General features: G+C 38.3%; 1 protein-coding gene across 24 annotated transcripts in view; it reads left to right on the top strand.

Annotated features, from left to right (window-relative positions):
- The window catches only part of LOC135083561 (TLD domain-containing protein 2), a 127,166-nt gene that overhangs the window by 90,725 nt on the left and 9,133 nt on the right, over positions 1 to 27,308 (top strand). For 14 of the 24 annotated variants that reach the window (XM_063978375.1, XM_063978361.1, XM_063978345.1 and 11 more), the window contains 9 exons: positions 140 to 232; positions 685 to 909; positions 2,066 to 2,260; positions 2,752 to 2,949; positions 3,346 to 3,488; positions 8,457 to 8,590; positions 10,529 to 10,691; positions 15,072 to 15,210; positions 15,965 to 16,021. In XM_063978375.1, coding sequence (XP_063834445.1) covers positions 140 to 232; positions 685 to 909; positions 2,066 to 2,260; positions 2,752 to 2,949; positions 3,346 to 3,488; positions 8,457 to 8,590; positions 10,529 to 10,691; positions 15,072 to 15,210; positions 15,965 to 16,021 — 1,347 coding nt within the window. Of the gene's footprint in view, positions 1 to 139; positions 233 to 684; positions 910 to 1,108; positions 1,119 to 2,065; positions 2,261 to 2,751; positions 2,950 to 3,345; positions 3,489 to 8,456; positions 8,591 to 10,528; positions 10,692 to 11,635; positions 11,710 to 15,071; positions 15,211 to 15,964; positions 16,022 to 17,134; positions 17,336 to 23,177; positions 23,286 to 24,135; positions 24,627 to 26,478; positions 27,270 to 27,308 lie in introns of those variants that run through there. The other 10 variants (XM_063978439.1, XM_063978317.1, XM_063978309.1 and 7 more) reach the window with 8 other exon arrangements.

Here is a 27,308-nt window from a genome sequence, read left to right as displayed (position 1 = left end):
AGCTGTTAAGAAATTAATCAATCGCAATCTCTAGTGCGCTAGCCCACTGAAGGTAGTGGTAGACTTGTCTGTTGATGCCACTTAGTGCTTCTTTGTTTTTTTCGCTTGCTTATTTTGTTTTTGTTCTGTTTCTTTTCAGCAGCAAACCGCAGAAGATAGGCGGAAATCATTGCTTGACCATCATTGGGCAATACCTAGCAAGGATAGAATGTCAATTGATCAGGGAAGTGAGGTCAGTATCGCTTTTGCCTGGAAACGCTTTTGATGTATAATCTGTTTGTATACTCTACATCGTTGTTTTCAAATCTGTATGTAAATCACTTAATCACAAGTATTCAGTATTTTTGAATAAATATATATAATAGTATGTCTGAATAAAGGCTTATATTATTATTATTCAGTATTTTATCCACTGTTTCACAAATACTTACAATCAAAGTGCACCCTTTACTAGAAGTTTATGAACGACGAATAGAGTGTTCTTCTTTTCTTTGTCGGCCTCCATCTCTATCATTCTCTACCTACGTGAAAGAGATAGTGCTCTCTCACTCTCTACCCCTGTCTTACCCCTGTCTACCCCTGTCTACCCCTGTCTTACATGCTTACCTTCTCACTTAATCTTCTATTTTGCTGGAAAATATTACAAAGACGACAAAAACCTCTCAACATCTCTGTCATCTCCAGGTGTCATCAGGCACCGAACATACCAAAGATGAGAGCCTCGAGGCGAGCGTATCCCGCTCGCGTGGCAACAGCACTACGGGCGACGCCGCCGAAGTGGCCGAGGCGCCCGACGCTCCCGATGAACCGCGTGACGACGCGCAGCACCTTGTCAAGCTGTCTTACCATGATTCCGGAATTGACATACGCGACCCGCTGCTGCATGTCACGCCCACTAACGCCAAAAAGGTATGTATTAACAAATAAAGTGATCTGCCTGTGAGAGAGTTAAGGCTAGCTGCCTCGAGACGAGCGTATCCCGCTCGCGTAGTGAAAGCACGGCAGGCGATGCAAGGTGTTGCGCAGGACCATGTCAAGCTGATTTACCATGACTCGGGAATACTCGGGATTTGATATACTTACGCGACCCGCTGTTGCACGTCACTAACGCCAAAAAGGTAATCTTGGAAGTTTCCTATATTAGGTTTAATGTTTAGTTAGCGCCATCTATTAGTGGCGCAAGAGCAGTTCGTTACTTCTTGGAGATTTTACAATGTTTTTACCTAATAACAAAGCATAAATTATGCTGTGACTTGAGAGGGTCAAAAACCTGACCAATGATCCGACCGATTTAGAGATGGGTTATACTAGGTAAATTTGATACTAGGTGCATCTATTCCTAGTATTTATTAATACTCGATCCAAATACCTATTCCACCTAGTACGTAGTAATTTAGCATACTTGACGCGACTAGTGCGGACTAATCCACGTAATATGACTTTAAGTGCCACTTGTGGTCTAAACTGAATAAATATTTTTGATTTTGATTTTGATTTTTGATTTTAAAATATTTTTTTTTTTAAAGATACAACCGTAGTATGAATAATGCAATTTGAAATTGAATAATAATTCCTCCCTTCATACTTCAACAGGCTTAGGACTGTCAACTTAAAAGTTGGCGTATTTAAAAGATATCAATTTCATAAAAATATTTACATATTTTTTCTTATTTACATGAATATGGTTTGACTACGTTTGTGTGCGTTTGCTTCGTCGCGCTCTTTGTTTGGTCAGACAGAGGGAGTGAATCTCTACTTTCGCACATTAGCTTAGCGAGAAATACTAGGTGAGCGTAATACACGACTACGGATTACGCAATAATAACCTCTATTACTTTGATGATAGGGTCGGAAATCGTGTAATTTATAAAATACTAGGTGGATCAAGTATTTAAAAAATTGGAATAGGTGCCGCCTAGTACTGTAAAATACCTAGTGTGTGGATCTATTCTAGTAAATACGTCTCATCTCTAGACCGATTACACCCCATCAAACAACGATTTGGGCGAAAGAGTTCTCAAGCTATATCTTGTTCCATAAATAAATGAACATAATATTTTTCTAGGACCATTATCTCCACTACCTTCACTTCGATCATGACGATGAATATTACCACGACATCCTCGTTGACACGATATACGAGGCGGCGGAAACTGACGTATCTATGTACGATAACTGGCACTGTGACGCCGCGTACGAGGCAAAGTTCCTCAAGTGTTACGATATGGAGGTGTCTTCTGACTCCTCGCACGATAAGGAGGTAAATTTGTCAAAAATCTGGTTCAAGGCCATTGTGATCGTGGATTTCTTCAGTGCCGATGTCAATTTTGATTGTTTTCTTCGCTGAAAATATTTTGTATCGTCCATTATTCGGTCTTCTTTTTCTCTCTTTTTCCAGCGGAGTCTCTTTAGTTCTGCTTGACAATTACTTTTATCTTTTTTTTTCTAAATGTACCTTACTTTTTATGTGAGAAATAGTATCTTATTGAAGGTTATTATCAGTCTTCTACTTGTTACTATTTATAATCCCAAAGAAGGTATGATCTTTTCGTAACGTTACTTGCCACTTCTAATTTATGTCATTATAATGAATGACAACTGACAATAACTAGACAAACTTTGCCTCCAATAAAAACGCACCAGCGCAATGTATTTTCTACAGTCATTGCAAGAAAAAAAAACATGGTTTATACTATCATAGATGTAATGTATCGTCGAACGTTTATGTAAATCCTTTCTATTTTCCTTTAGGTATACAGCGACGCAGATATAGTGCTATCGGCGGATTGGGTGCCCCCAGTGTGCCTGGCTCGCGCCGAGCCCCCGCTCTCCGCACCCCCGCTAGGCGAGAACGAGAGGCGAGAACCGCGTAAACCTGCAGCCGTCTCTTTCTCGCTTGATGGGAACACGCAAAAGGATGATAGCGGGAAACCTGACAAGAAAAATAAGGTACGTAGATGTCTTGGATCAACATTCCTTTTGAAAATTGTTTGAATGAGGGCTACCGTATTTTCGCTCACTAGTTGGCGCTACAGTGCAGTGACAGGATCTTACTCTACATTGGCGCTACCTATAAATAAGTGAATGGAAATGCAATGATAATGATATTGTGTTTGTGATCGCGAGTTTGCGCCACTGTTTTAGCCACTAGCGAATGACACACCTTACTCCCTGTAGTTGTAGTTGGCGTCAACTGACGAGCTAAAATATGGTAGCCCACATTGTCAGTTGAATCCGTCAATTAGGTTGAAAGAACACAATTTATTGTGATAATCTGCAAGTTTGAAGATCTCCAAAAGCCGTAAACCTTGTAAAACAGTTATGACCATTTAATTTTTTGGGTAGATGCTGAAAAGGCTGTCCTACCCTCTATCCTGGGTGGAAGGCTTGACGGGCGAGGGCGCGGCGGCGGGCTCGCAGGCCGACTCGCTGCCCACCTCGGCCGATAGCCACAATTCCACCAGCGTCTTCTCCAAAGTATTCAACAGGTATGCTCTATTTACACTCTTCAAAAACACTTTTAAGCTTGGGTGACACTACTGAGTATATGGGTTTTGGTGCATATGTCTAATCAAAGGGTTTTGGCCGATTAATACGGGGCTGACACTAATAATGCTAATTTGAGTGACCACATACTCCAGTTACTTACCAAGTTGTGTTAAATTGTGAGTGTGGCAAATATTATCAGCCAAACCACGAATGACTCAAGGACTATAGTTTTAACTAAGTTTGAAAATGTATTTTCTATTAATTTTTGTAAAAAGATTATGTGCCTAAAATGCCTACTCGTGTTGCACAGATATGCAAACAGTAGCGATAGTGCTAATGTATAATATTTTTGCATTATACAACGTGGCGTATCGCAATCTTTGAGACAGCAAAATCGCCCAATTTGGAGCACCTTAATAGTAAATGATATTGAGGCACGCTTCGTCAGCAATTTATATTAGAATTTAGAATGCTAGAATGGAGCGGGATATGCTATCATCACATACATCAAATACAAAAACTTAAATGTATAACATCTGTCACCAGGGTTGACTTGTATCTAGCCCTCACCACATAACGTACTCACTACATTATTACAACATCTATGTAATGTTATCACAACCACATTCATTTCTGTAAACTACTTAAGCTAAATGTAAACTTGTCAGTGGCAAATGAAAATCACAAACAATAAAACTGTGGTTAATCAGATCGAAAATTGATATACTTCAAATCTGTTTCACAATTCTGCACTCATTATTAAAAAAACTAATCGTTGCTGCTGACAAAGCCCAAAAACATGCGCCCATACATACACACGCTAGCATAATAAAAAATTAATTGTTGAATCGTGATTTCTCCTTGCTACCGTGGATGCTAACCGTGGATACCATACCATCTGGCGGTAAAGCTCGCCTATGAATTTAGTTGAGTTCGGCACCGGATTGTTCCTGAGTAAGACGCCTTCGGAAGAGGCGCCGCAAGACGTCTTCTCGTCGTCGGGGTACGTCACGCTGCGCCACTGTCGATGTGCCAACTCCGTTATGTGTTGCCTTGAGAAATCCAGGGCCTTAGTGATGTTAACGTTTTGATTTGGTTGACGTATCATCGTAAAAATATAGGAAGTAATATGAATGAACGAAGGTGCGATTAGTAATCAAAGTGATCACGTCTCTAGCTATGGTTATGATATACCATTGATTGAGACGATAATACCCCAACAGCAATGGTTTAGAAATCGGAATGTTGATTTCGAGAGGACGCTAGTACGATCTCCATCGAAAGATGGACTATTATGGTGGTCTTAACCCAAGAAAATTAAAAGCTTACATAGATAGGATATCAGATAAATTTGTGCATACGAATGTGAAAATGTTTTTAAAAAATAAAGGAAAAGACAGCTGAAAATAAGCAGTCGAATATCAGCTCAATAAACATTGATACGATTTTTATGTCAGTATTTCATTGCGGATCTTTCTTTATGTAAATATTAAATACATCAGTGAATCATGGTATAGGATAATGACCCTTATAAAGTCGATATGTTAACGTCACTATGGCCCGCTTGTTTAGCCACATGTTTGTATTCACTCTTCTCTGTTTATTATTTATTAGGCCTTCCCACCGACATGACTGTGTTTGTTATTCTGTCGTCTTGTGTTGAACGTCTGTGGATTTCGTATGTGATAACGCATACCAAGTTCACAGTCGATCCCTTTACGTATAAGATCCAAGTATTTGGATAGCATGATGTATATGTGATAGGAAAAGTTTCTTAGAGTATCATCAAGAGATTAGTGGTGTTACCCTATGTAGTAAGATCTGTATCATAACCATAAAGTCATCTAGTGATCCATACTAGATGTTAAAAATGTTATTCTTGTTCGATTGTTGTCCTAAAGTTTTTTCCATCACCTCATCATCATCAGACACGGGCGTTTATCTTGTTGGCACCTTATATTTTAATGTCGTTTGTTTCCAATATTAGCATGTTAGCTTTAATGCTGATTTCTATTTTATAATAAGCCTTATGTGTTAATGTAAAAGGTAGGTAGGTACAAAGTACATAAGTGTCTTTTTGTTAAAATTTGTGCAAACCGTTTTGTTTCCACAGGGGCTGAGGAGCCATGATTTTGAATATTGTGATTGTTATTTATTTCATCAGCTAATGATGGCAAGGTATCATTGTACTGAATGGTCCTTTTATGGTTATTTGTAACTTGACACACATCGGCAAGTATAATATCTGTCTTATGAGTTTCTAATTACCCATTAATACCCATAGTATTAGGCCAGTAGAATTAAACACAAAAATTGATTAAATCGGAAATAATTCCTACAAAAGATTTTTTTGCTTTAATGGCTTCATTGGTTGCCCATTAAGACTCTCCTAAGTTTTCGACTTCGACGGAGTTGTGCTTAAGTGGTGGGGGCCCCCGAAAGGGGCGTTTTTTCGGTTTTCCGGTTATACCGCGTAAAGGACTTACCCTATCGAAAAGTGGTCTTCATGACGGTTAAAGGGCACTTAATCCTGCATTGAATAAGACCAAATTCATATGTTTTGGACAAACCGTTCTCGCGCTAAAGTTCGGCAAAGTAGAAAATATACGTATAATTAATGACCCTCTCCACGTCCAATGGCTTGTTACCCACATGCTTCCAAGCCTTGTAAAGGGTCGCCTTAACCAGTGTAACCCTAACAAGGCTCACGAGTTTGATTCGCTTATCCTTGTTCGTCCCAGCCGTTCCTTAACTGCGGTTGCTGCACCTCTTCCTGGCACTCTCCTGAACGACTCTGTGTTACCTAATGTGGCTGCCCCTCTTCCTTGTACCCTCTTGTACGATTTCATCGCTTAGCCATATGCCTGGTCCAAGGTTCGACGCCACAAAATCAACTTCGTACGAGTGAAAATAGTTTAAATACTATTTCCCGTGCTTGCAACATTTTTCTTTACTGCTTCGCCTCTATTAGTCGTAGAGTGATTGTATATATCCTATAGCCTTCCTCAATGTATGAGCTATATAATGATTTCAATCAAACTAGTAATTCTTAAGATTAGCGCGTTCAAACAAACAAACAAAAAACTCTTCAGCGTTTTAACATGAACTTGTTGTTGTTGATTTTTGGCGTCGAACCTTAGACCAGGCATACGGCTAGGCAACGTAGTCATGCAGGAGGATACAAGGAAGAGGGGCAGCCACAGTAGGTAACACAGAGTCGTTCAGGTGAGTGCCAGGAAGAGGTGCAGCAACCGCAGTTAAGGAACGGCTGGGACGAACAAGGATAGGCGCATCAAGCTCGTAAGCCTTGATAGGGTTACACTAGTTGAGGTGGCCCTTTTCAAGACTTGAAAGCCTGTGGGTAACAAACCATTGGACGTGGAGAGGGTCATTAATTATACGTATATTTTCTACTTTGCCGAACTATAGCGCGAGAACGGTTTGTCCAAAACATATGAATTTGGTCTTATTCAATGCAGGTTTAAGTGCCTTTCAACCGTCATAAAGACCACTTTTTGATAGGGTAAGTCCTTTACGCGGTATAACGGGAAAACCGAAAAAATGCCTCTTTCGGGGGCCCCCACCACTTAAGCACAACTCCGTCGAAATCGAAAACTTAGGAGAATCTTAATGGGCAACCAATGAAGCCATTAAAACAATAAAATCTTTTGTAGGAATTATTTCCGATTTAAAAGCTAATTCTACTGGACTATATAAACTTTGCTTCTTTTGTAACTAAATGTCGCAGTGTAAAAGTTTCCAAGGAGTATTTTAAATTATACTGGATGCGTGCACCGCCGTATCGGTCGCCAGTCTTGGTCCAGCAGTAGACATTTTCCGGCTGAGAAGAAAAAGATTTATACTTACTGATGTTTTTGCCTTATTAAAACGTTAACTTTGTACTCATGGACCTATAAAAAAAGTCGGACGGATTCTCATCAACAAAATACTGTGACATTAGGATACACCAGCTTGCCTGTACGTACAGGCCGGTACGCACACATTCACACCCTGATACACCACTTCGAGTGCAAACTTCACACAGTTGACACATTTAAGCAGCGAAAAAACAACACGAATACGACATGTCTTGTGTGATGAAATTGTGTAAAAACCGTTCTGTTCGAACAAACAAAAATTAAGGAATCACATTTCACAGGCAAAATAATAATCCAATCACTTATTTCCCGACATTAAAATATTGAAATTAATTGAAATCAAACGTCATTCACTCGAAAAAATAATACGTCAAAGACCAGTGTTCTCAGTTATTTACGTGGGAAAATTACCCGAAATATGGGAAATTAATAATAACTTTAGGACTTTTTAGTTATTTATTACGCATACTATGGAAATAAAATAATTTATCATAATAATTGTGTTTTAATGGGATATATTTTCATAGGCAAATTTGATCCTTCCCAAAAATGTGGAACTGCGAAATTCAAATTTTCTTACATTGATTGCAAGTCAGTGTCAGGTTGTATGTTAAAAAAAATCTATCAGAGATAATAATAATATATTGATGATGCATAAGATTATGATTATAATGTACACAAGATTCGTAATTTGTAACTGCGTGAATCATTTTTGATCAACATTATGTAGGTACATACCCTGACACTGACTTGCAAACAATGTTGAACATTGAAAATTTCGCGCCTACCTCAACGTGTTCACCTTTCATCCTTTTAAAATGGCACGGAATAATTCTGTCTACATTTCCAAGTAACATCTGCCGATCTATGTTTTTCTTAAAATAAATGGGTAAAATGTTTTGGCTAACATGGCATCCCTAAATTCACTCACACAATAGACAAACGCCAAAATTTTGCGTCACAGTTTTGTTGTAGCGCGAGTTCCGTCCGCCTTTTTTTATAGGTCCATGTTTGTACTGATGTTTTTAAATCTGTGCCCTGTTTACAATCTGTGTGGATATGTTGTAAACGTCATTTGTGGGTGCGCAGACGCAGCTCCTTGGGCGGATTCGGGCGTTCGCACACCAAATCCACTTCGAGCAGCTCCAGCCAGCAGCCGCGGCTCGACTACCGCAGCATGGTGTCGGTGGACGACATGCCTGATCTCTTCGCTTCCTTCGACAGTGAGTTATTTGTTCACTTCATCACTTATTGTGCAATGATGTGGACGTAGGATGTGCAACTTATAGGTTTGATGCATACGTAGAAGTTGCAAAGCACAAGGCGCTCTTAATAATATATCACCATGACCCGTCATCGAATTCTATCACAAAAATACATTTGTATTTTTTATCAACCATACTAATAAATGTGTGGTTTTCCTTGTGAAGCAGTGATCTCATCATCATCATCATTTCAGCCACAGGACGTCCACTGCTGAACATAGGCCTCCCCCAATGACTTCCACATCGCACGGTTGGTAGCATCCAGCGTCTTGCTGCTACCTTTATCAGGTCGTCGGTCCACATTGTCCCACGCTGCGTTATCCGGTACGCGGCCTCCATTCCAGAACCTTGCTGCCCCATCGGCCGTCAGTTTTGCGTACTATGTGCCCTGCCCACTGCCACTTCAGCTTGCTAATAGTCCAGTCAATGAATGCCTTAACGACGGTGTAGAGAGAAATCCATGGAACACAATTTCTGACCTCGGGACTTTATTTAGCCTAGTTAGGTGGTGAACATAGCAAAAGTCCCCGCCCTTAGCCCTTGAGCCGGCGGGGAGAGGGGGGTTTAAAGGTACCACTTTTCGGTTTTTCGCTTAATCCTCGGAAACTATGCGTCCTAGTGACATGACTACTATGAACCAAAAAAAGCTTATTCAATTTGCTACAGGTGAGACAGTCAAGTTTTTCTATATCTTGTATAGTTTTTGCGGCATCTGCTCTAGAAGGTCTGTAAAATTGGAAATTTTATTGTTGTCTTACATGTTCCTTTCAGGAGAAAATCGACTAAATCAACATTAAGCAAACACTATAGACATGCGGGAGCATGTTAAGCCTAGTTCCATGGAGGGGACTGCACCGTGCGTATATTTAGACGAACCAATTAGAGCCACTTTTGACTCCTCATCATTCAAAAACTACTGTGCATTAACACTTCAAATTTGGCTCATGTATTGAGACTTGACAGATGTACATCAGCTTCAAATTTCATAAATATACCTCAAACGGTTATTTAGGTATTGACGTTCAAAAATCGATATTTAGAGCACTACTATCTATCTATCACATGTGAAATGTTAAAATTTACTGGTTTTTTATTTGTTCCTTTGTATTTACATAACTACCTTTCTGAATGCCAAATTTGAACCTTCGAGGTCATCTGGAAGTGGTTAGAATTTGGTCTATAGGTCAGACATGTAGATTTTTGGACGTCAATATCTAAAGAACCGTTTGAGGCAGATTTATGAAATTAGAAACTGATGTATATCTTGTAAGTCTCAACACATGAGCCAAATTTGAAGTGTTAATGCACAGTAGTTTTTGAGTGATGAGGACTCAAAAGTGACTCAAAGTGATTCGTCTAAATATACGCACGGTGTAGTCCCCTCGCTGGAACTAGGCTTAACATGCTCCCGCATGTCTAGAATGATTGCTCAATGTTGATTTAGTCGATTTTCTCCTGAAGGGAACATGTAAGACAAAAATAAAATTTCCAATATTACAGACCTTCTAGAGCAGATGCCGCGAAAACTATACAATTTATAGAAAAACTTGTTTATCTCATCTGTAGCAAATTGAATATGCTTTTTTTGGTTCAAAGTAGTCATGTCACTAGGACGCATAGTTTCCGAGGATTAAGCGAAAAACCGAAAAGTGGCACCTTTAAACCCCCCTCTCCCCGCCGGCTCAAGGGCTAAGGGCGGGGACTTTTGCTATGTTCACCTCCTAACTAGTCTAAATAAAGTCCTGAAGTCAGAAATTGTGTTCTACAGTTTTCCATCTATAATGCTTTATTGACTGGACTATAATGCGAGTTAGCGACTTTAGTTTAGCAGTGATCTACTTATTCTATAATCGTTTTGTATAATAACTTTCTATAGCTGTGTTGTTGTTGTAACAGAGTTAATACCGCGGCCCGCGCGCCCCAGCGACGACCCGCCTCTATACCTGCGCCTGCGCATGGGCAAGCCGGCCGGGCGGCCGCTGCCGCGCACCACGCCGCTCATGTCCTACGGCCGCAAGCGCATGAAGCCCGAATACTGGTTCGGCATCCCCAGGAACAGGTCAGTGACCTTACTGCGACCCTTTAGGCCTTGAATACACCGGAGGACAAATCACTAGGATATGGATGCACTAAGGAACAAATGGGGTGATGCGTTGCAATACAGGAGTATAACAACAACGTGGTCATCAAAGAGACTACGTCACGCGTGCATTTGCTTGTGTAGCGCGTCTCAATTGTTTCACCGTTGCGTGTCATGTAGGTAAGTAGACTTTCTCCTTTAGTGTATCCAAGGTCCTTCACTAGAACACGACCCACCGCTGTATATGCGGCTGAGCATGGGCAAGCATGTCCTACGGCCGCAAGCGCATGAAGCCCGAGTACTGGTTCGGCATCCCCAGGAACAGGTCAGTGACCTTACTGCGACTCTTTAGGCCTTGAATACACCGGAGGACAAATCACTAGGGTATGGATGCACTAAGGAACAAATGGGGTGATGCGTTGCAATACAGGAGTATAACAACAACGTGGTCATTAAAGAGACTACGTCACGCGTGCATTTGCTTGTGTAGCGCGTCTCAATTGTTTCACCGTTGCGTGTCATGTAGGTAAGTAGACTTTCTCCTTTAGTGTATCCAAGGTCCTTAACTAGAGCACGAACGCCTCTATACGACGACGCCGCTCATGTCCTACGGCCGCAAGCGCATGAAGCCCGAGTACTGGTTTGGCATCCCCAGGAACAGGTCAGTGACCTTGCCGTGGCAACACTAGGCTTTAGATGCGCAAGGGGATCATTGGAGCGATGTGTTGCATATCGACAGCATAAAAACTCCGTGAATGTCCGAGAGAACGTCACACATGCGCTAGCTTGTATAGCGCGTCTCAATTGTTTTGCGGTACGTAGATTTAGCGTTGCACATCATGTAGGTTGGGCGACTTTCTCCTCTAGCGTATCCAACGTTCTTCACTAGAGCATGATCGCCGCAGTACTGGCCTGCGCATGGGCAAGCCACGCCGCTCATGTCCTACGGCCGCAAGCGCATGAAGCCCGAGTACTGGTTCGGCATCCCCAGGAACAGGTCGGTGACCTCACTATAACAACCAGACATTGGATGATCCTCTAGGAGACAAATGGAGCGATATGCTGCAGAACGGGAAAATAACAACTACGCGGACATCCGAGGGACGACGTCACGCGTGCTTTTCTTTCGTATTATCCCAGGTTAGTTGGATAGCAGCTCTGCCGCACAATTTATAAACGCAGTAAGTACCACTTACTGCATTTATGATTGTTTTGAATATTCTGAATCCTGACATCGCGATCTATAAGAATCAAAGACCCGTTTTTTTCTATCTATCTTAGAACGGAAGATACATATTATCATAAACGCAGTAAAGAGCATATTTTAGGTTTCTTCACATACTATGTTAGCAGTAAGAGCACATAATAACTTAATATTACGTGAATACTCGCGCTTACTTAATTTGCTACACAGTAATAGTGCAGTATGTACCAATTACATCATTCTTATTATGTTTCTACAATTGTTAAGTTCACCTTGCACATAGTATATGTGCAGTAATTCCACTTAAACACACACTGATATTATGTTTCCATAGGAAAAACAGATAACTCGTACTTAATATTAATGCAGTAATTACAATTATACTGCGTACATACTAAGGATTGTCAGAGTGCTGCCTAGGTGTTAACATGTTATGAACGCAGTGACTGACTCTTACGTTATTGGAAGAAGTTGAAAACCTGTCACAAATCTAGCCGAAGACCCAAGAGCTAGATTGAACCGACACTATCCTACCGAAGATATCCCGGACGTGTCTGTACGAGATTAGAATGGCTCTCAAACAGCTGAAAAACAACAAGGCACCGGGCGATGATGGAATCACGGCTGAGCTTCTGAAAGCAGGCGGAACGCCGGTACTAAAGGCTCTTTAGAAGCTATTCGATTCTGTCATCCTTGAGGGAAAAACGCCTACGGCATGGCACAGAAGTGTGGTGATACTCTTCTTCAAAAAAGGCTACAAAACCTTGTTGAAGAATTTATTTTTTACCCATCTCACTTCTGATTCTGTTTTTGAGAGTCATCACGAATGGTTTCACGCGACATCTAGCCTCCCGAACAAACCGGTTTCCGATAAGGTTTTAGTACGATAGACCACATACTTATCTATGGCAGAAAACTGAGGAGAATAATCAGCAACTTTATCTGGCATTTGTGGTCTATGAGAAAGACTTCTCTCTTCAAGCTACAGTCTCTCCAACGGTGCCAAATTTACTATAGATATAATCGTTGAAGGGCTTGTACGAAAACGCCACAATGTCAGTCCGTCTCCGGGATCAGGACTCCAGTTGCAGCGAGGGGTCAGACAGGGAGATGTCATATTTCTAAAACTGTTCACTACCACCCTGGAAGATGTTTTCAAGCTTCTGGACTGGAGCGGATTGGGAATAAATATCTTCGGCGAGTACATCACCCATCTTTGATTCGCGGACGATATCGTAATCATGGCTGAGACCGTGGAGGATCTAAGCTCAATGCTTGATTGCCTCAATAGAGCCTCTCAACAAATGGGTCTATAATGGACAAGACAAAAATCATGTCAAAATATGCTATGTTGTACCCACTCCTCTGAAGATTGGAGACACTATAAGTTGTCTGATGGCCGCTGGGGCAGGAAAGTTCTTGAGTGGCGACCACGAGCTGGAAGACGCAGCGTGGGCAAGCCTCCCACTAGGTGGACCGATGATCTGGTGAAGGTCGCGGCAGGTGCCTGTATGCGAGCGGCACAGGACCGGTCTTTGTGGAAATCCTTGGGGGAGGCCGTTGTCCAGCAGTGGACGAAACGAACGACCGAGTCTTTATTTCATTAGATTGGTATATTAAGATCTAAAAGTGGGTGCTATAACTTAATTTTTGATTGAATAACAAGCGATCTCAGCAATTATTTTGTAATACTTGTTTCATTTACCCCTTGGTCATTTGGGAAAGTTCAACATGAAAGCGTTATTGGCTTATAATAAGCGCAGTATAATTGTATTGTTACTGCGCATTTAAAGTTTTGATAAATTATTTTGATTCACACTCCCACTCATAAATGCAGTAAGTTGTAAAGATACGGCGCATATATTACGTTGTAAGAACTAAAATTTAAATCAATCATTTAACACATGTACCGTAAGTAACGAAAACTACTGATAAACGCAGTAAGGAACAATCATACTGCATTCATGGGTAGTAAGTATCGAACGAAAACTTAGTTAATCCATAACATAAACAGTTTTTTAATAATTTTAAATACAAAATATTAATTAAAATACAAAAACCTCATATCAAAATAAACTTTGAGTTTAGCTCTATAAGCCCATATATATTTTTTTACAAATATTTGCGTAACTAATTGTAGACACCCCAAAATAAAATTTCAACTTTGATCGCGTTTTTCTCGAAACTGTTCACGTGTTACTTACTGCGTTTATAAATTGTGCGGCAGCCCATGCGCAGGCGCCGCTACAGCTGCTGTAGCGGCGCCTGCGCATGGGCTGCGTGTATGACACGGCCGCAAGCACATGGACCCTAAGTACTGGTTCTTTCTATAACGTTGCTCTATGTCGCTGCTCAGTCAGATCAGAGGTGTATCAAGAGCGGCCCTTCAAAGAATGGACCCGGGCCCCGACGAGCCCGCCGAGTTGGGGAGACCTGCTGCGTGCCTAAATTTACTACACTAGTTCGAACTAGGCTTTTTATGAACTATAGCCAAATATTAAATATTAAAACATAAACACACGTGTGAACAGAGTCCGTAGAAATGTACTATTTGGGAGTGCAACTCCACTATCTATCATAAGTCATTGTACGCAAAATGATAAATGATAATGTAAAAAAGTACGTCTCAAAAACTACGCCTCATTCAATAACCATGTCTCAAAAAAACCAACCGAATTGAGATCCTCCTCCTTTGTTGAAGTCGGTTAAAAATACTTTCCATGTTTAGTACACTTTCATGTATGAGACTTAGTTTTCCCTCTCATATTGCCATGAAATATCACAAGGATTTCTCGACTACACAAGACAATGAAATTACTCACAACAGGCGTCGTAATCGCTTGCAGCGAATGCACTGCGCCGTGTCCTTTCCACTGTTATTATAATTTCTCGTATCTTATTGTTGCCTTTCCCGATAATAACATGCAGGTAGACAGTTGCAAAATAGATCTTAATCATCAGTCAGCAAGCATAGATCCTGGGAATAATAGTGTCGTAGTTACATATTTACAATAGAATAATTTTAAATTCTTTAGCATTCAATGTAAACGTGACATGTGAATTACATATTGCTTGTGCGTATACATGATTGTGTATAATAAAAAACGTGTTCGTTTTTCTAACAATGTATTTGTAACCTTGTATGTTTTATACAGGGTGGATGATTTATTCAAGTTCCTGACGCACTGGGTGCCTGATCGGTATGGGCCCCTGGGCGATGTGACCGCGCAGGGATATGAACTGATCGACAGTGACACTGAATGGGACGACGACGAAGCCAAACCGGGACAAAAGGTTAGTTTATAACAATCAAAAAGGAAACATGAAAACTATTTTATAATTTGAAGGAGCTGTGTTCAGTGTCATATCTAATTAAATTGATTTATGTTTATGGCATAATTTATGTTCACTAATTAATGGCAATTAGTGATTAGGCCAGTAATTTAAGAATGCATCAAGGTAATTCGCAGGTTCAAAAATGAATGACAAACAAATTAAAAGTAAACTATGCTTAAGGAATTAAAATATCTTAACGTGTTTTTGGAAAATGTCTATGCGTAAGTATAGCAAACATTCAGTCTGACGCGTCAATATTTATGTACAGACAACAGCTTATCTGACTGCATTTTAGTTACAAAGTAGAACCTTATTACCTATACATAAGATACCTCTGTGTTGCTTTATATTCTGTCGTCTGTACTTCACATAATATTATTCCGGATGTCGAGTGAAATATGTAAACTTTTCTTGCGTGATAAATTCAGGAATGTTAAACATTATCTACTTGGTTTGTTCAAATTATTTGTTAATTTCAAAACCTGCGTCCTACAGTAGTGTACCGCATACACTTTGCACAGTAAACCCTTATCTTTCCATCAGTCAAGATAACGAATTCTGTGTGTCTTATTTTATGAGTCGCGCTTGTTAATTATGAACTGATATTAAGTACCCTGGTAGCGCGTGAATTATAATATTAGACGCAAAGTAAGTCTCAGAAGTAACATTTTTATCGGATTAAATTACTAAGCAATGTATTCTGTTGTCGTAGGGTGAACGAACGGGCAGCACCGGGGATGTATCTGACATCACAAGAGAATCGTGGGAGGTAAGCCTCAATTCAAACTTATTCACATCCCACATTAATATACTGTTACTTACTAACACGTTCGATGATTACTAACAACGCTTTGTTAACACACCGTTATTTATATCGTCGGTTATGCATCTCACATCCCACATTACAGTACACATTGGACAATGTTTCGATTTTATCAAATTATCTAAAATCTCTATGGTTGCACTGTGAATGGGTGTTTGTTTTTATTAATATATTTTTTATTTAAACGTCACAAGTCTGTCGCCACTACATTAGCACCGAGCGTAAACAGAATGGTTATGAACTCCTTTTATGTATGTGTAGATTTATGGATTTGGTTCGCACTCATAATTCAGTCGATGGGCTGCACAGGATCAGTGGCTCATAATATCAACTAAATCCACTACACACAGGGGCGCATTAACTGATATGATAAAGCCCACGGCCGGCTATTTCACTCGATTCATTATTCATGTAAATTATCTGCGCTGTAAAGGCGATCAGACGTTGTTTGAATAAATAGCAAATAAGTCGTAAATACCGGCCACTGTCTGAGCAATGGCGTGGACAATTTGTAGGTCATCACAGCTAAACACTGTAACCTTTCTCGAACACAAAGCCGTAGATCAACGACACTACTGCGTACCTCAAATCGTTTATTAGTATAAGTTTTATAATGTGATGAATTTATTGCTCTTCTTGAGCGATATACTGATAAATGATAAATATTGTAAAAGTGGTAATAATTATTTACTGTGCCGGTAAAAATAGACTGATAAATAACTTAAAAATCAACAAACAACTTTGTATGTAAATAGATTACTTTATCGGCAGTGCATAAGTTAACTGCAGTAAACACATTTTTTAGATTTACTCAGCAAATAGGTACACATTAAGTCGTAACATAATTGTAAACAAAACACTCATTTATAACATAAAACATTACTTACCGACATAATTATTACAAGGTAAATAACTAACAAATAAGCTGTAAAATATTAATGTAACTTGTTTCATACGAGCTGTTATTAACGTCTCAAGCTTCTAATATATTATACTGTTGATAATTGAATGCAGCTCGTATGAAACTTGAATGTAACCCTCATGTATGGTTGCGCATAGCTGCTAAAGGCGCCGTACGTGAAAATATACTCGATAATGAAGAGCCAGGCCGAGGCGCTCGGCGACTCGCTGGGCGAGGAGCCACAGCAAGAGGTACCGACTTTCGCGACACACAAGCTGAATACAAATTTACATGACGATAAGACAAACAGGAAACAGGGTTAAATTTAAAGTGACTTTATTACATCTTTCCATCCAATCATCAGAACTGACTGATCAGTTTAAAATAAAATTAATCTAACGGATAACCTATTCGTATAGACCGGGTGAACCAGACATAAGTATGATTGCATAAAATTTTGCATATGAAATAAGTTTTAAAATGTTGCACGTCCATGTAAAAATTTTAAATATTTACGCTAGTGTATTTTGTAATTATTTTCTGTAAACATAAATACTAAATTGCAAAACATTAGTTTAACTTACACAACGAAATATGCATCACAAAACACTCGTTCTCGAATAAATATTTTATGTTGGTTGAGCAAAATATTTTATCTCTGTTTAATATTGCTTACTTGGTACATTTATTATCGATAGTAAATAAATATTTCTGATATTGATTTGTATCGCCAGTAAAGTAATTACTTAAAAAAATGTATAAAATACGCTAAAATCATAGTAAGTATACTATGAAATACCAAATTAATTACAATCAATCAATCAAGACGTCTATCTAGATTTTTAGACCGTATGATTGTTTTCAAATAAATGAAAATCTCGATAAATGCATACCTCAAGAACTTTTAAAACTATTCAAGGCGTACTTCGTAAAACTTGTTTGGCAACTGTCGTGCTACTATTTAAATTGGTTTTATTTTCAGTACAACTCTCATTTTTTTCATTTAATTTTGCTCTACCAACAAATAAGGATGTTGTGAACTTAAAAATGCAACGTTAAGAGATAATCAATTAAAATTCAATTCGTCGTATACATTTGTATTCAGCCTGTATATTATGTAGTGCGAATGTAAAGCACCCTTAGTGAATTGCGAACCGCACTACCCTTAGCTATGTGTACTTAGGACTTCTTCACTCTATGTTAATAGCCAATGTGATATCACAAGTGTCTGTCAATGCTGGAATACGCCAGCGTGAGCTATGTATACTGTATATTTTAGATTCATGAAATGTTATAAGGAATGCAGCTTAGAAATGTTATTGTTTTACTAGTTTTTATGTATTGAGCAGCGAGTAAATGTTATGGTAGACGTATCTACCATATCATAACAAGCAGCTTCTGCACGCTAGCGACTTAACCTCCTTATTCATAAAAATATAACAGTGTCATAGCACCGTTTTAATAAATTTATTCAAGTCACTTTCTACCATGTTGATTTCGCTGTTAAGAGTCAAAATAGTTTTGATTTTTATCAATAAGGGGGTTCAAAATTGTGAATGTTTGAGAAGTAATCTCAATGTGACCGGTATTACAACGTGGTAGCAAAAAGTATCAATGGCGGCTACATGTCACCAATGTCACACAATGAGGTGACGCGCGAACAATGGTGGAGCCGGTGGTGCCCTGACGGCACGTAATCACCTCTTGTTAGCAGTGTTGCACAACTCTTGATAACACTGACCGTATAAACAAGGACTAATCAACCCTATAATGTACTAGTGATAGTGATCCTTATTGCTACTGAATTAGTGACGATGGATACTGTAAAGAAAATGAAACAAAAATAATATAAATAGACACTACGTATGGAATTGGAACAGCACCAAATCTTCTATACAGGGTGTTAGGTAAATGGGTATATGAGCCGACACTAGCCCATGTTAACATGGTCATATAAATGGTATGGTGAAGTCAGAAATTTGATATCATCATTTTTTTTTTAATTTTCATACAAAATTAATTTTATAAAATCCGATTTGTATGAAAAATAAAATAATTAAAATGAAGATATCAATTTTCTGACTTCACCATACCAGTTATATGCCCATGTTAACATGGGCTAGTGTCGGCTCATATACCCATTTACCTAACACCCTGTAGAGGTTGAACTTCAGAAGACATGTAGAAAAGCAGGTTTCTGGAAGAATTATTTATCTTCTATCTCAAAGCAGCTGCTGAGAGATTCGGGGCGTCTTAAAACACGAAGTAGTCAATGAAACTGCTTAATTAGATGTTGATTTATACAGCTTCTTTACTTATTGGTAAGAGATATTAAAATCATGGAAAAAAACTGGTACCCCATTAAATATCATCGAGGTAGACAAGTTAAGGTCTTGAAGCGATTTCGGTGTTTCTCTTATAATAAAGCTATATTATGAAGAAATAAACATCAAAGACGATAGAACAAATGATATTGTGGACTTTTCTAGAAATAAAAATAAGATGAGCTGAAAAGATAGTGTGCTTAAATGCCTACGATATTTTATATCAATCATTAAAATATCTGATGAAAAGAATAGATACAGAATTTAAATGATTTGCACGTCTGACCTTACCCAACTCGTTATTATATTCACTCTATTAACATATTAAGTGACTGACCAGTTTCCGTTCGGAATATTCCAAACCAATTCATTAATTATGTCTTCGAACATCGACCGATGTACTTTTTAAGAAATCAAATACTGATTAGTATGTTGTAGGCGCACGTTAAGCGTCACCATTCTTAGTTCGGTAAACGGAGTTCATGAATGTAAACGACGGATGTAAGGTTTTATTAAATCTTACATTGCATGAAGTACCTTGTAGAAAAACTTCTAGCACGTCTTTAACTTCGTTTGCGCGTAGTTCTCAACAATCATAATTTTATCAAAATCCGCTCAGTAGTTTAAGCGTAAAAGAAGTTCGATACATCCGTTCTCACAAACTTTTAATTAATAGTCTGCTAAATATAAAATCTCCATTATTTCGTTCTCTCATGTTTTGGCTCATGGAATACATGGGAGGGATTCATAGAAAATCGTCCACAAGTTTTCAACAATCCAGTATCTATTTCACCACCATCAATGATAAGCTGTAAAAAAAACTCCAAGAAGTACGAAGCAAAAAGCAATAAGTAGTAAACCTTTAAAAAATAAGAATACAGAAAAAATCAGAAGTCAAACTGACAAATTAACCAGTAATCATGTCAATTCGCATTGTCTCTATTTGTTGAAAATTGTGCATAAATTGATAAAATACTTATCTACAAATCTTATCAATAAACAGGTAATGTGGCGGCAACTTAAGATACTTATCAAAAAATTTAATGACGTACATTCAAGTGCGCAAATCATAGGTTTATTAAATGAACTTTTGTTTGCATGGGGACATGGGGTTTCCTTCAGAACTTCCGTCTTTAGGAATGGCAAATAGTGGTAACTTCTGTATTTAACTACTGAAAGGACCAAGCATAAACTAGCTCGTGTATCGTACAATTGTTGTACTTGTACGCCATGTAGCAGTAGGTATAGTACTCGTAACATATCTTTACTATCCCAGAAACATTCATGGATCTCGAGTAACAATAAGTAGGTAACTAAGTCGACACGAATTCTATTGCTTATTTTTTGCATTCTATTTTTAATTGTACGGTTTATCTTACTGATATCAATACTGAAACCGTCCCCAAAAGTTTAATTCGCATTACGATGATGATGATAGTGGTATCACTGCTATGCTAAATTGCCGCACTGTTATCGTCCACAGATCTCAGATAACGATCGGGTATATTACTTACTTATAAAGCAAATTCATATTTATTTGTAAAAAAAAAATCAATCAAATCAGATACCTCCCCATAATCCGTGGTATCTTCAAATACACTGAGATCTGTATTTAAAATTCCAGAATTATCGCGCCAGTTATCTAGGTCTTCAGTAATTTTCTCACCCTGCTTTACTTTACAACAAAGTAATAGATGTGTGTTACGTAATCGATCTATTAATAACATAAATACTCATAATGAGTACATACTCATTGACTTAACACGCGTTAACTGACATCAAAGACAACGTAAAAATACCTTATGAGTAACCTAAGCGAGGATAAAATTTATTGCTTTCATGTCTAGATATATCTTCGGATATGATTGAATAGAGACTTCGGACAATATATTTCAATTGTCGTTTACCTATCCAACTATTCAGTCTGAAATGGCAGGATGCTATCAAATACTTCATACTTGTGGACAGCGCGACAATACAGACTGACAATTATGATCAATTTGTACATTGTTTAAACTTTATCTGCGCAGTTGGTAAACAATCGCGATTAATAATTTACTCGTAATCATTTGTGCCTTAACTGATTCGGAAGATAATTCTTTAGGCTATTATTTCTTTACTTTGCTCATTATGTCATTGTATTCTTTTTATTTGGCATGTGCCATGAAAGGAAGTGGCATCAAATTTTTTAAGTATCGCCTGAAATAAACAAAAAAATATTAACCAACTTTGGTCTTAACAGTTTGCCAAAAATGGAGAGTCGCACAATAGTTTCGTGTTTATGATAGTACCTATAATAAGTATACAGCCAAATCGCGTTTAGGATTTCCATGCTACGAATAGGCTCTTTTTTGCTGTGGTGTTTGCGTAATAGTAAACAACTGAATACTCTGATATTACCTCTTTATGATGTTACGATATGATTCCGGTTCAAAACTGGCAGTTGCTTCCGCTAATTTCTTTTGGCATCCTCTATGCTCCATTAATATCGCTCTATTTTGTATGGGCCAATACTGAATATGTTTTAACTGGCTAGATGCCCTTTTTTGGGTTCCAAATGCAGTATTCGATAGTTTGAAAACTTATAAGTAAACAATCGAACTTGTTCCGTACAAAATCCATTAACTACAAGAATTAGGTACTTATCGCTTTGTTTACTGTCGATAATGCACAGTTGCAGTTAGAGTCAAAATTATCTTGATTAATTCATTATTTATGCATTGATTACATTTTATTTGGTAGCAAAGCAATCATCTGACATTGGCATTCAGATTCAACTTATTTACTGGTTATTAGAATACGAATGTTGTGGCCTCGTCCTTCTTTTATTTATTTTTTTACTTATTATTTATACCAACTTTTACCGCGTTGCTATCATTTTGTAGGTACGGTTAAGTTTGAATTTCTTATGCACATTAATATAAAAGTAATTGTGCTCGAGTTTTTATTAGTCTCTCGCTAATTGGCGATATGGTATCCAGTAACAAATGCGTCTTAAACCGGCTGCATTTACTTGCAACTGGATAAATCGAGTTTTTATTTGTAAAGCCATAAATTCCAACGGTGTTTTCTGTAGAGTTCGGTATGCATTACTGTTATTTTTAAAAGACCAAACCGTCTGCATTGTTTGAATATTAAAGTGGCTATAAATATTGATGATAGTTTTCCTATCAATACACGTTACATTATGACCCTGTCTTATGTCCCCAACCCCAACCCTAACCCTTGTAGGTTAATATGTAGAAATCAAGATAATATTAAGGATATCGATTATGAAGGCTCTGCATATTTATAGATGACTTTGTAGACATCTATCAGCAGTAGATTATCTCTAATTTGGTTGTTGTTTGTATAAATATTACACGTGACTTATGGCTTGTTATGATTAAAAGCTAGGGTTCACGTGAACTTGCACATGTTTTGTCTTATACCTGTTTAAACTAAAGGTATTCTATTCAATGATTCGTGTATTCCTGAAATCTTGTTTCATATTCAAAATATTTAAGATGGATCTAGAATGTAAGTAGATCCATATTAATGAAGACATTTAAAGTTACAATTAATTGTGTCACATCTTCATGTTAATTACAGCTAATCTAAGATCCATTCTGTAAAACTGCGCGACATTTTAATCGATGCGACAGCACGCGCGTTAACAGATCCGTCCTCTCGGATCAACGTTAAGAGCATCCGACAATTAATTTGCATCTCATGTTGAGGCGTTTCAATTAAAACTTATATTTTAATCCGTCTCAAAGTTAATCGTGTTTAATTGTGCGATGTCGCCGCTGAACGAGGATGATTTATGCACCGCCACGGGTTCATATGCAGCCCCTACACAGAAGCGATCTAGTGCTGCGCTATCTTTAAACGCGCGCGGTGAACAACTAAAGTTTGCACGCTCTAGTTTGTGACAATCGACAAATCAATTGTGTTAAAAACAGTGCGTGTTTGCCATGAACTTAAGAAAGTGCTCGACACAAAGGTAAACATAGATAATTTAAAACATCGCATCTCATTGTGTAATATTCCCACAGCATTGTGTAACAGCATCATTATCTCGATCTATTTTAAGCCTACTACAAAAAGCTTGCATATAGTTTTTACCGTGAATTTGTACCTAACTAAACCTGTTACTTTACCATTCTATTTACCAGCTGCTTGTTGCAGAGTGATTTTAGTTATGCATAACTAATTTCCAACTTTCAGTATTTACTTTAAACTTGTTTGCGCTGGTACATAATGACTACGAGAACATTTGGGATTAAACCTGTTTGTAATATGAATCATATGAATGTAATAATAGTTGAAGTCCCATACAAGGTCTGAAAAATTCGTATATCTCTACCTATCTATATACCTTATCTTGAATACAAATGAAGCTTGATTAGCGATCAGACTATAATAGTGAGTGACAATATGTTTTGATGGCAACAAGCCAGATTGGTATCGACAACTAAACAAAAAACTGGCTTTTTCTTATTATAATCGTGCAGAAAACCCGGATATAGCGACATAATACCTTGACGTGCGGGTCAACCGGTGCGCCGGCGCACTGGCATTACGCCCAATGTCGTCGATTCACGAATTGTCCACACTCTACCCGTGACGACGTGCCCCCCCAAAAACATGATTGTTACATCCGTCTCCATATCTAGGTTTATGTAGAAATACCTTGTCGCAATCGTAACTAAAATCGGCATTATAGCATTTGATACGATTAAAGAAAGATTAGTATGTAGGCTATGAATCAACTCTTATTGCGGGAATTGGCTGGTCAATTTGGCTCGGTGGTGGGAAGCTATCAAGCTATGCAGTCGATCGTGCGTCGCGCGGGTTTTGTGTCGCGAGCCTTTCTTTTCTGCATCTAGTTTCCGAGCGACGTCGCGGCGCATACTCGCCTCGCGCTTCAACTCTTTGAGAAACTGCAAATTAAGTACGGAGTTAATTAAATCGGCGGGCTCGTCAAGCGGTCGGCTGCACACAATACCGAGGAATGTTTCCGCAGTTCATACGCGCCCATCAAACCGGACTGGTGTGTGTCGGCAGCGCGCTACCAAAAACAAACGATTCTTGTTTATAAGCAGTCGCGACCCACGGCGTTCAGTGTTTGATTACGAAACCTTGTAATCGCGTGGGTGATTTCTAAATTGGGCTCTGGCAATTGTGATGTGGACGTAGTGTTTTTGTGGTGCATCACTTGTCGCCCTATTCGCCATTAATGTGAACAGACTAGTGCGGATCAATGCAGACTATGAAATGGATAGAGATGGTGCGGCTCGGGCCCACGGCTGCGGAAAGGCCTGCCACTTTCGACGGTGATAAGGTGAGCGTGTCAAAACACCGTTAGCGCTTCCACGGCGCACCTCGCTGCCGGCTTTTAGGCGGCTAGATAAAATAATCATTATCCATTATCAACGAATTATCAAATGTCTGTTGGGCATTTATAATAACCTAACTACCCACACTGCCTATACAGCTATGATGTGCGTGATATTTGGATTTTATTGCAAATCCAAGTATTTTATAATTTGAGTTCATCAAAATCCATAAAACTGGGCATCGTGAACAACCCGCATTATTCTGTAATTATGTTTGTTATAAAATGTCAGTATGAAATATGAATGCCGAGATCCGCAGACCTTATGACGTCTTGACATTGAACTCAAATGTTATCAACATGTACTTAATCATTCAGCAGTTATAATATATTTTTAACAATATAAGGAACAAAAGTATTTTGTATTTCTTACCTGCATAAGCTGACTTGTAATTAACCTAAATATTTTAACAAAACATTCGAAAATCACGTACCTACCCGTCACCCGTGGCCATGCCGTGATTTAATCCGTATAATTTGCTGCCGCTAAGTTATTCTTACATGGGCATTAGGCGTTTGTCCTTGGTAGTCTCATTGGCTTATGTGCATATCAGTCCCGCCATTACCGCCGAATATATAAATAAATAACACCCCGAATGAATAAATAACACCATGACATTCGTCCTGACATCTCGAAGAGACTGGCTCTCTATTTATAGAGAGAGAGGCGAATGACCGTCGTATGCCAGCATTCGCAAGGTTGGCTCTAGGAGCTGTAGCCATGTAGGGGCATAGGTACGCGTATTATATCAGCTGCGTGCTGTAAAATGTAGTTATTAAATTGTCTTTCAGTAGCCAAAAACAATTATTTCGCAAAAGTAAGGAATGTGTAAAGTACGCGCGTGAGTTATTCTTAGTAGTAGGCTTACGGTATTTCCATTGATTATTATCAATCTATATTTTATCTTTTCTTAGAAATTAATAAGCAAGTTCTTTATATTCTAATATATTTTATTCGTAATACAGTTGAAAATATTAAAAGAAAATGTCTCATTTTGACCTACTTATTATCCCTGAAATTATTGATCCTAATCTGAAAAGTATCACTGCTATTCCCTTTGATAGAGTACTAATTTATGCCCCCATACGCGATTATAATAAACCTTTATTCACATAAAGAGTTCTAGTAAAGTTCACAATAATCTTGAAATACGCTATGTGTATAACCATACATATTATTAATATCGCTGCCTAGACGCATAAAAATGAAATAACAATTATTTTAATGACTCAGCAAACCTTTATAATCCTACTAAAACATTTTTGTTATCAAATTGTACTAATTTGACGAAAAACAATGACTTTAATATTTCGTAACATTTAACGATCAAATTATTATATTGTGTATAAAAAACTAAGATCCTACCTATCCTACACATTGCTCGTAGAACTAACATAAATTAAGCGCTCTACCACAGAATCTACATTCATTTCAATGAAATAGTTTTGCTACAAAATACGTAATTAATATTTTTTACGACTTAATAAACATAAATTATGCTACATAGTTGAAATATGCTTGTTCCTGACATACAAATATAAAAAAAATTATCATAAAATATTGCCCACTTGTACACACTAACTCAATATTTATTCAGCTGAAAGGACTCTACACGAGTTCATAAGTACTTACGTGAAGCAATAAAGGTTTTAATCATAACGATCTAATGGCAAAAACAAAAAAAGATAATTTTGCACGATCATCGATGGTTTGATGGCATGCACATGATAATGGTGATAACATTATCTAAGTTCGTAACGTGGATGGGGCTTATGGATAAATTAATTGGCCAATGTCGATAGCGGCATGTTAGTGTCGAGACAGTTGTCAAATATTAAAGAATTCCGACAATAATTTAAAAAATATTTTGTCAATCATCGTAAAAATAATAATTCATATTTTTATTAATTACTTGCATAAAATTAAAAAGTATTTATTTAGGCGTGGTCAACGTAGTGTCGTCATTTTCTGCACTTGACTTTTATTACTTTTTGATCTCATAAAACATGGGATAATCCGGTGATTGCTTACTTATGTTTATTAGTGGCAAATATAAGATAACGCTGATAAACATATCAATAAAATTAAGCTTTCTTGTCAACGTGTACGGTCCGACTCGCTAGTCATATCGGTGTCGGTGGACGTAGCCACATGCGCTCGAAAAAGTCGGGACTGAAATTCTGCATGGACATAAAATTTGGAAAATAACTGCACTAAGCAACAGCCAAGATGGCGCCAATTGGAATCCAGCCTTGAATTTCACCCCCAGAAATACACCTGGTGGAACTTCAAACAGAATCAGACATAGGTATCAAGCGTTTTAACCAATAATACCCAAGGGAGTAGTTTCGATGAACGCCGAAGACAAAAAGCCGATAATAAACATGCCGATATTGCGCCTGTTTCGAAAAGTGGTGCGGAGGGTAATAAATAAGATACGGAATGCGGAGTTGGTCGTGTTCAACATAGCCATGCGCCGGAGACGGGGCACCATACACTCCATTTGTGGCAAAGATGGTGGGCATTCTAGGAATATTAACAGCACTTTGGGTTGCGTCAGGAGATCTACAATCCATTCCATATGCGAGGTGAGAAACTAATTTGGAGTTATAGTTAATATTTTAAAT

The sequence above is a fragment of the Ostrinia nubilalis genome, chromosome 2, assembly GCF_963855985.1.
Source record: "Ostrinia nubilalis chromosome 2, ilOstNubi1.1, whole genome shotgun sequence".
NCBI classification, from domain to species: Eukaryota; Metazoa; Arthropoda; class Insecta; order Lepidoptera; family Crambidae; genus Ostrinia; species Ostrinia nubilalis.
The sequence above is the reverse complement of the archived record's forward strand: the minus strand, read 5'-3'. Positions and strand labels throughout refer to the sequence as shown.